Genomic DNA, 10,000 nt, shown 5'->3' with positions numbered 1-10,000 from the left:
ACAAAAATGATTCAGACAAATGAAAAGTTACAAAATTCAGTGTAGACACAGGACACTTGCCTCATAATGATGGTCAAGAGGTACTATTTGCTATGGATTAGACACATTTTGATGATGGCTGTGAAACTTTGATCACATGAATGAGGTACGGTCGAGATGTGTCCATTAGTGTTTGATCCTTGTAAAAGCACCATCTCAGAGTTCACTACACACCACACTGAGAAGACGAGCAGCAGTGTGTACAATGAAGACACGTGAAACGCGTGCCAAATTGATGACCCAGACTTGTCTGTCTGTTTGATACGACTAGATGCTGGTCAGTTTAGTAACTCTTCACTTCCGCCTTGAACGAGTTACGGTCACTATGTGTCAGCTACTGTTTGATGCTACTGGTGCAGCTACCATCTCACACCACACCGAATGGCAGAAGAGCCGCAGGAACATCTATATATATATACGACTAGTGTCTGTGTGTCTGTGTGTGTGTGTGTGTATCTGTCTGTGCGCGATGCACGGCCAAAGTTCTCGATGGATCTGCTTCAAATTTGGTGGGCTTATTCAGAGAGACCCCGGACACAACCTCATCGATGAGATATTTCAACAAGTGCTCTCAGCGCGCAGCGCGGAACCGATTTTGGTTCCACCTCAGCTATTTTGCTTCCACCTCAGCTTACCCGGGCCCCCATACCGACACACCATAGCCGCTACACCACATCACAACGCCAAAGTTCTCGGTGGATCTTTTTCAAATTTGGACACCGTATTCAGCTACACCCCGGACACAATATCATCGATGAAATATTTCAACACGTGCTCTCAGCGCGCAGCGCTGAACTCATTTTCGTTTTTGCGTTCATTTCACCATTATAAGTAACTCTTCCTTATCTTCTCCAGTGTTTGGCGTTTATCTCCCTTCCTTCGTGTGGCTTTCCCGTTCAGTTCTAAGTTACTATTACTATTTTTAGAATGTCACTGCGCTGTCCACTGCGCTGTCCAGAACGCTTCCCTTGCACCCGTAAGTTGTTCTTACTGTCAAAGTGAAAAGGTCGAATCAATTTATAGCCACGCGAAAAATACACTCTCACCTATCTCTATATATTTATAGATACAGATATGCATATATATATACGGCTTCTCTGTGTGTGTGTGTGTTTGTGTGTGTGTGTGTGTAGGCAAAAACCTATGTATTATAGAGTTCTGTTTGTGATGGGGTCTAGCGGCTTTTGTCTGTCTGTATGTTCTGGCATGTGAGAAGCCACAGCAGATAATATAGGGCTAAGAAATAAGCTCTAAAATTCTCAATCCCGTTTGACAGGACTTCGCCTTTCAAAGGTGATTGTGGTGAACCGCCACGCTGTCTGTCTCTGTCGCGCCGTTCACCCCAAATTCCCGTTTCTGAGAGTGACTATTTTTAGAATGTCACTGCGCTGTCCAGAACGCTTCCCTTGCACCCGTAAGTTGTTCTTACTGTCAAAGTGAAAAGGTCGAATCAATTTATAGCCACGCGAAAAATACACTCTCACCTATCTCTATATATTTATAGATATAGATATACATATATATATATACGGCTTCTCTGTGTGTGTGTTTGTGTGTGTGTGTGTGGGAAAAAACCTGTTGATTGTAGACTTCTGTTTGTGATGGGGTCTAGCGGCTTTTGTCTGTCTGTATGTTCTGGCATTTGAGAAGCCACAACAGATAATATAGGGCTAAGAAATAAGCTCTAAAATTCTCAATCCCGTTTGACAGGACTTCGCTTGCAGAGGTGATTGTGATGAACCACCACGCTGTCTGTCTCTGTCTCGCGATTCACCCCGGCGAAGCCGGGTATTCCTCTAGTTCAAAATGTATACAGAGAAAACTTGCTTCACGGCGATCGTCAAACGTTGTCCGACACTGATTGCTGTCGATTAGACACAGCTAGATGCTGGCTGTGTAACTTTGAATGAGTTTCGGTCAAGATGTGTCAGTCACTGTTTGATCCTGGTGCAGCTATCATCTCAGACTCCACTGAACGGCAGAAGAGAAGCAGCCAGAGACCGTAGGGTACAGAGAAACATACACAATGTACACACAGAAAACTTGCCTCACGGCGATCGTCAAACGTTGTCCGACACTGATTGCTGTTGATTCAGTAGACACAGCTACATGCTGGCTGTGTAACTTTGAATGAGTTACGGTCAAGATGGGTCAGTCACTGTTTGATCCTGGTGCAGTTACCATTTCAGACTCCACACCACAGCTGATGAGCAAGAGTATGCAACATGTAGACGGCAGAAGAACAAGGAACGCTGAGACCGTAGAGGACACAGGAACATACACAATGTAGACAGAGAAAACCGTGACTTGCGCCTCACGGTGATGGTCACACGTCGACAGACACTAATTGCTGTTGATTTAGACACAGCTGGCTGTGTCACTTTGAATGAGTTATAGTCAAGATTTGTCCATCTAAGTTACTGTTTGATCTTCACGGTGCACGCACTATCTCAGGCCGCTCCGTCCACACCACAACAGATGGGCAAGAGTATGCAATATGTAGACACTATCATACACCCCGCGACATGGTGCTGCTCAAGAGTTGTTTGCTATTGATAGTACTGTTTGCAGTGATACGGCTAGATCAATGTTGGTCGAGTAACTCTGCATTCCGCCTTGAATGAGTTACGGTCAAGATTTGTACGTGACTGTTTGGTCCTTGTGAAAGTACTTTCTCAGACTCCAACAAACTGCAAAATGCAGACACCATAAACACCCGCGACATGGTGCTGCTCAAGAGTTGTTTGCTACTGTTTGCTGTGAATAAGTCACTGCTAATTTGTGGCTGTGTACACCTTCGTATCTTGAACGGGTCGAGGTCAAGATTTGATTCTTTACTGCTATGCGTCTTACTGTCGACAGGTATATCTGAATCTGAGCAAAACGTCATTGAAGCCTTACAAAAAAGCTATATGGTTTAAACAAGTTTATTCAATAAATTCCATTGGTACTATTACCGCATACATGAAATAAGGAACATGGAGCACAACAAGCTAGGCTTATAAGCTATATGAATACACAACAGGAAGTCTTTGCCTGTGCAACCCCACTTCTTTAATGCGGTACGATAAAAAAAAAACACACACAAAAGCATGTGTCAAATAATTATGGTGTTTGAATGCCGCCAAGCCACTGAGTCTCAATGCATCACCGCCTCAGTCTTGCCGTCGTCGGAGAAAACTGCGTCAGCCTGTAAAAGAATAAGTGCTTGTGTTAGGGGTACAATACAACACACAAAATACAACACACCGCTTATGCTGTCATTTGTATGCAACTAGCTTCCTCTCGCCTACATATTTGACACGTAAACACTGACGATGATGTCCCTGCATGCCGCGTGCACGATCATGCTTACACGGTCAGATAACATAACTGTTCAAGATTTCTATATAGGCACACTCTTTCCCGTGAAAACAGGTCGGCTCACCGTCTCAGATCTTGCCAGGCTTTTACATGGAATAAGAGCACCCCTTAAGCTTGGTCACTAGCAAAATTGAACGGCCTCGGTGATTGCTGTTATGAATAGGGATTGTTTTGACGACACTGTGCCCACAGTGGAGGGATGGTCTTATCCCACGTAAAAGCATTGGCCAGTGATTTCACGAAAATGAGTGTGCCCCTTTACAAAGGGGTATGAACCACAAACACTCGACACGAGGTGGAGGGGGGGGGGGAGGGAGCTTATGTCTTGAATGTCACGTGGCAGTAGGGTGGTTGAGTACATCCTTTCCTACAGTTTCTAATAATAGTAGCCTTATTGAGAGCACATTAGGCCCCGCCTACTTTGATCCCGCCGAGCTCGTGACGAGTGCCTCAGTGTGGTATGAACATCCATCCACTTTGACCCGTACCGAAAATCAACTCTCTGATTGATTTCTGTACAGACTAGGATTTGTTTTCTTCGCTGAATTAATGTCGACTGACACAGGTAGCACTAACGGATTTCAACTCATTCCGCACAAACATGTCACTTTGCCCAGGAAGCAGCCAGACTGTTGACTGTTGGCACATAATTATTTAAACAGAAGGATGTTTTCTTCATGAACATATGAATCAAACATTGTTTTTAACCAACCGTAGGAAGCAAAATCTTCGATCATCTCACAAATTCTACCTGCGGGCTGAGGCAGTCACAGTTCTGCTTACCTCTGCCAACAATCTCAAACCACACAGCACAGAATAGCGTCAATACAACCGATCACAATGTCTTCGCTCAATTAAGGACAGGCTTAAAGTAACCTTTCTTGATTGTTACTTTTCATTTAGGATAGGTTTAACGGGACTAGATTGATTTCTATTTACATAATAAGAAGAGCCGTACCTTTCGTTGCTTTTAATTCTCCTAAGTCTCTCTGCAACATCCCACAACATACCTTGAGGCCGGTGACACTGATAGGTAGGAGGTTTTGCCTGTCCCGTTTCTTTCCCATGTCGTGCGCAACTTAAACAATTCTACTGGGTTCATTACACAGATTCAGTCTACACGAATTGATTTTGTGTGCACTTTGAGATGCGCCGTGGGGCATGTGTTAAAGATGTGTTTTGTGAAGCGGCGAGCTATTAAATGTATGCAAATAGGTATGCAGAGCTCTATACCGCTAATAATTTCTCGCTTAAAGAAAACCAGCTGTGAGCCGTGGCATGCAGCACAATAAACTCCGGTATTGATGTTCCATGTCCCACACACTATAATTACACCCAAACCAGCTGTTGTGCGTTCAACCTGTTGTTAAGTGTTGTTGGCATAAAACAGTATAAGAATGAACAGACATGCGTTGTAAGCGTTGTTGGCATGTAACCGTGTTTGAATAAACTGACATGACTGTAACATTTTGTTCAGGAAAAAAGACAACAAGGAAAATTCGGCATTGGAACGTTTGATTACGCACACACACACACACACACACACACACATACACACACACACACACACACACACACACACACACATACACACACACACACACACACACACACACATACACACACACACACACACACACACACACACGCACCTATACACACACACGCCCCCCTCCCACACACACACACAATCAAACACGCACTCGCGCGCGTGCGCGCTTTCTCTCCGTATCTCCCAAACGTTAAAGAAATACCCATGTTACTATTGCAGACTGATAGTTCAGAGTTTCTTTATACATTTGACCTCATAAGGGCAATGTGACATTTTGATACAGATAAAATCACCAACTATATATATATATATAAAAAAAATTCCAAATGAATATTTTTTTTATCAAAGACGCCGTCTTGCTTTTCCCGTCTTTTAACTCTTGTTGGTTTCTAGTTCAATGCAATAATGTCGGACCTTGCAAGAAGATCCATGAGAGTGGTGGTGCTTCTTCTGTCGTTTTTTAGTGTTCTTAAATGCGACCGAGTGACGTTTTACAAACCATGTGGTAAGTAAGGAGTATTACATTTAACACGTACCTTAAAACTGAAAGTGTTCAGTTTGTTTCTGTTTGCGTTTCGCTGTCTGTTCTTTTGTGTCGGTGGGCTACCATTCCAATCAGTGGGTTTTTAAGTGTACTACCCTTTTTGTGTCCGCCATTGTAGACGGTCATACTTGTCCCAGGGATGGGGTGGGAGTGTAGGCGGGCGCATGTGTGTATGTGTGTGTGTGTGTGTGTGGGTGGTGGTGGTGGTGGTGGTTGTATTGGGTTGGGTTAGGATTGGGAGTAAGCAGTCCATTCATTTATCATTGCTGTGTACATGCAGTTAAACTATTGCAGAGTACGTCAGAATCCAGTTCTGATAAATAGTACACGTAATGGAGAGCATTATCTATGTCAGCGAAGATTTGTTCTTAGATTTGTATGATCAGAGAAGCACATCCAGTTTCCTAATTCTTTGCTCTGTTGTTTCTTGTTTGTTCACACACACACACACACACACACACACTCACTCACTCACTCACACACACACACACACACACACACAAACACACACACACACATACACACACACACACACACACACTTACACATACACACACAATCACTCACACACACACACAAACATACACACACACACACACCGTGCACACGCACACACACACACACACACACACATACACACACCTGCGCGCGCGGACATTTTTGAAGGTGGCGTATTGCAGATTTTCCGCTCTAATTTGTAACACAAATAATGTATTTGTCTCTTGGTGTGTTTTTGTATTTTGTGTTTGTTTGTTTGGTTGGCGTTTGTTTGCAGACTCTAAGGGACAGCTGGTAAGAGTGGACGTGATGCCATGTGACGCGGAGAACCGAGACCCCGCCTGTAAACTACCTCGTGATGGCTTCGTCACGCTCACACTGATATTCACCTCACGTGAGATACCTATCAAATTCAAACGTTGATTTCCGACCTTGCCGCTGTGCTTCTACTATTTTCTGAGTCCATTTGAATATTATAGCCTATTACTTCTCAGTGTAAATACCTACCGATTGATTTATTTTAAACATCTTAACAATTATTTGCACTAACAATGTTTAGTTCTTTAAATGATCATCTCGATGTTGTCGATTATTTCAGCGACAGCGGCAAAGCGTTTTGAAACTTCATGTCATCTTCCTGCATTGCAATACTTCTAACATTATTTGTCTCTTATAAACTTACCATCTACTGCACATTGTGAATTTCTGCTTAGAAATGTTCAGTTTCACTTTAAAACTGTTTAATGGTGATGACGGTTGTCTTCATGATTCCAGCAACAGAAATAAGAGCGGCGAAACCCTCAGCCTACGTCAACCTGAACGGAACCAAAGTGTCTGTGCCGTTCACAATGGAAAAAGACTCGTGCCAGCGTTTCGAGACATCGTGTCCCCTGGCTCCAAATGTTGAGCATACATACACCACCTCTGTCTTCGTCAGTGGCACCTATGGCAAGGTGGGTTGTTGTCAGAGACCATTTATCCTGGACCGCCAACTAGCTCTCTCTCCGCTCTTTCTCTCTATTATACGAGGTAGCGGCCTCTCGCATCTAGGAACCTACGCTTACATGGCCTTTCAGAAATCAGGGGGATGTCATATCCGGTGTCGATTGTAAACATGGACGAAGTTGCCGAGGTAAGTTCTGAAAATGCTGAAATAAACTCAGCTAAAGTGCATATGGAACATGTTTTTCGATGAGTTTTGTTAAGTTTAGTTTAGAGTTTTGGACAATCCAGTTCATTGTCACCTCCCATTGTCACAAATAACTGGAGCGTGCTTTCTTTTCACTCTCTTCGAATCGCTGGCCTTTCAAACCGGATGCTAAGCGCCCCTGAAAGTCGAGCGTCGTAACCTCGAAGGGTCACGTGACGAGTTGGCGGTCCAGGCTATTTGGTCTATGGTTGTTGTGAAGGGCACCTATGGCAAGGTGGGTTGTTGTAAAGCGGCTTTTTTGCACCCCTGTATATACGGGGTTGAAAAGGTTTTTACTGTGTCTGCTTGTCGGTTTGTTTGTTTGTTTGTTTATATATCAAATAACCAAAGGGATATAATCGCTCTTTATGCATACGACATGTGTAATTTGAGTATAAGCGAGAGTTGTACGGAACCTTTTCTCCCGGCGCCTGAGAGAATAACAAGCATTGAAATGAACAAGCGACTTTCATCCTCATGTTTGTTTATTTGATTTTCTGTCCTTCTGTCCGCACTTAAATCTCTGATATTAACGGGTCGATTGAGGTGTAATTTTGTGAGTAGCTTGCACGTGAGGTACATGCGGTCGTAGCTAAAAAAAAATAAAAAAAGTAAAACACAGTAAGCTTACTCATGTCAAAAATGATATTTTTATGTCTCCATGCAGACAAAAAAGCCGACGCTTACTTATCTTGCATTAATTAGAACTTTAATTGAAAATGACTTTTGTTACCCTGTCCGTCTATTTTGTTTAACCTCAGTGGCATGCAGGCTGCTTCAACCTTTCTTTTTTGGCCTGTCAATTTTATTTTACTTTTTTTGGTGTGAAGGGGGGAAAGGGAGTATCCTTCTGCATTAGTCTTGACTTTTCTACAATAAAAAAATAAAAAAAATTAAACAATGCAACAGTAATAATATATAAATATATTAAAATACACGAAAATATGTGTGTCTAACTATCTTAATCTTTATTCCAAATCAAACATACAACACAAATAAACAATGCAACAGGTTTTAAGTTAACTATCTTAATCTTTATTCCAAATCAAACATACAACAGGTATCCATTGGTTTATCGACGCGGTATTTACCGATACACATTGTAGCATTGTTGTTAACTGAGCGTATCTCAGCTTAGCTGCTGGTTCAAGGGCCAAGCCATGCTTGACAGCCGCTGTTCTTATGGGTTTAGACTGGCCGAGAATTTTGCTGATGAGCCAGGCTGGTTCACCATCACTGTCGATCTCCCTGGTTGAGTCTCGCATTTCTGTTTCTACCCTAGTGACGACTGAGTAGAAAACTGACGATGTAATTCGCCCTGCACGTTGCCTGCTCCATTCAGAACAGTCGCTCTGGCTCCTGGTCTCCTCTTCCACTGCCTTCACGATTTCAGGAGTGGCATACGCCATTAGACAGGATTTCAGTTCGTCTAAAGTATTACAGCTCTCTGCCATGTCTGGTAGGCTTGGAGGCATGTCCTGCTTGGGGGGCTGTGCAGGCTTTTTTTTTCAGACGTGTCAGGATGAAAACGCTGTTTGGCACTTCCTCCTGCAGCAACGATGTTAACTGCTGGGCTACAGCTTCTTCATCCAGCAACATCTCCTGGTGTTCTTCTGAGAACTTTTGCTTGGCACGCTGGGCCTCAATCTTTTCCTGCCGTGTCCTTTTTTTGTCTGTACGAGTCCCGAACAACATATGCATCTTTCCACATGCCTGGATTCCTGATGACTGGTCCTCCAGGCACCACCCAGCTGCACTGTTGCTCAGTCGGCACATATTTTGTGGCACCAGTCTTCACTGCAGACTCCACCTGGAAGAGAAGTCCAGCAATGTGGTTGCAAGATCCCAGAATGCCAGCGGGACAGCTGCAGTGTGCGGTCTTGATTTCCCCACCTGGACAACTGGGGGTCTTTTTTGTCACCATCCCCCATACCCTGTACGGCTTCTTGCGAATGTTCATGGACGGGAAAACGTCTGCTTTCAAGACACACATTGGTGAAGCAGTCCTGATGCTGGGATAAAAAATCTCCCGCACTCTGGAATTGTTAATTAATGAGGCGGTTGACCAGGTCCACGTCATTGGCTGCAGTCTTTCGTAGGTAGCCCGCTATGTCGCAGATATATACTCCTGGCCACTGGAACCGCCCTGTCTCTTCAGGTAGCCATCCCTCCTCAAAGGTGTAAGGGTCCGGATACACCTGAAATGCATAATAATAACAATGTAAACAAGGATATTTCATCAGATCTAGACAGACAGGGCTAGCCTATTTTAAAACCAACAACTCCCCAGTCAGGCAAGTAACTAGCCCACCAGAAAATTCAACTGGCACGGAATACCAAATCACAAAAATTATGACTGTCACAGTTTTTTGCACAATTAAATTAGCGGTGGTATGACTTGTTTTGCTATTTTGCAATGTTATTCATGCAAGTAGCTCATCTGCTTTCTTGTTTTTTGATGATGAAGAATGACTTAGATTTGCGATTTGGGTTCCTTGGCATTGTCTGACAGGCGTTCTTTGTTTTTGGTTTAAACAAGACTAATCTTTATTCAATTTTTATCATGACATAAACAACATATGTCTTTTAGGATTTCTAACTCAAGCATAATGCTTATTTTAGGCAATCCTAGTAAGTACATAACAGTGGTAATCATCTTTGTCTTTCAGCTGCGGACAGTTGCAGAATGGCAGATACATGACCAGAATGACCAGAAAGTGACCTGTCTCACCCTGCCTGTTGAACTCGTGTGAAGTTTGGTTTGTGAGACTAGAATAACGTGTAGTCTTTCTGAGACGGGAACAACAAATTGTCG

The 10,000-nt window shown here is 43.4% G+C and overlaps 1 protein-coding gene across 3 annotated transcripts in view; it reads left to right on the top strand.

The window, feature by feature from the left end:
- Positions 1 to 10,000, top strand: part of LOC138953834 (NPC intracellular cholesterol transporter 2-like) — a 25,345-nt gene that overhangs the window by 15,279 nt on the left and 66 nt on the right. Inside the window, exons 1-4 of one of the 3 annotated variants that reach the window (XM_070325780.1) lie at positions 4,593 to 4,617; positions 6,274 to 6,390; positions 6,771 to 6,949; positions 9,855 to 10,000. The exon at positions 9,855 to 10,000 is cut by the window's right edge and continues 66 nt beyond it. In XM_070325780.1, the coding sequence (XP_070181881.1) occupies positions 4,608 to 4,617; positions 6,274 to 6,390; positions 6,771 to 6,949; positions 9,855 to 9,938 (390 nt within the window). In that variant the 5' untranslated portion in view covers positions 4,593 to 4,607 and the 3' untranslated portion in view covers positions 9,939 to 10,000. Of the gene's footprint in view, positions 1 to 4,592; positions 4,618 to 5,301; positions 5,460 to 6,273; positions 6,391 to 6,770; positions 6,950 to 9,854 lie in introns of those variants that run through there. The other 2 variants (XM_070325779.1, XM_070325781.1) reach the window with 2 other exon arrangements.

The sequence above is a fragment of the Littorina saxatilis genome, linkage group LG17 (genome assembly GCF_037325665.1).
Source record: "Littorina saxatilis isolate snail1 linkage group LG17, US_GU_Lsax_2.0, whole genome shotgun sequence".
Classification (NCBI taxonomy): Eukaryota; Metazoa; Mollusca; class Gastropoda; order Littorinimorpha; family Littorinidae; genus Littorina; species Littorina saxatilis.
This window is presented reverse-complemented; position numbering and strand designations above follow the sequence as displayed.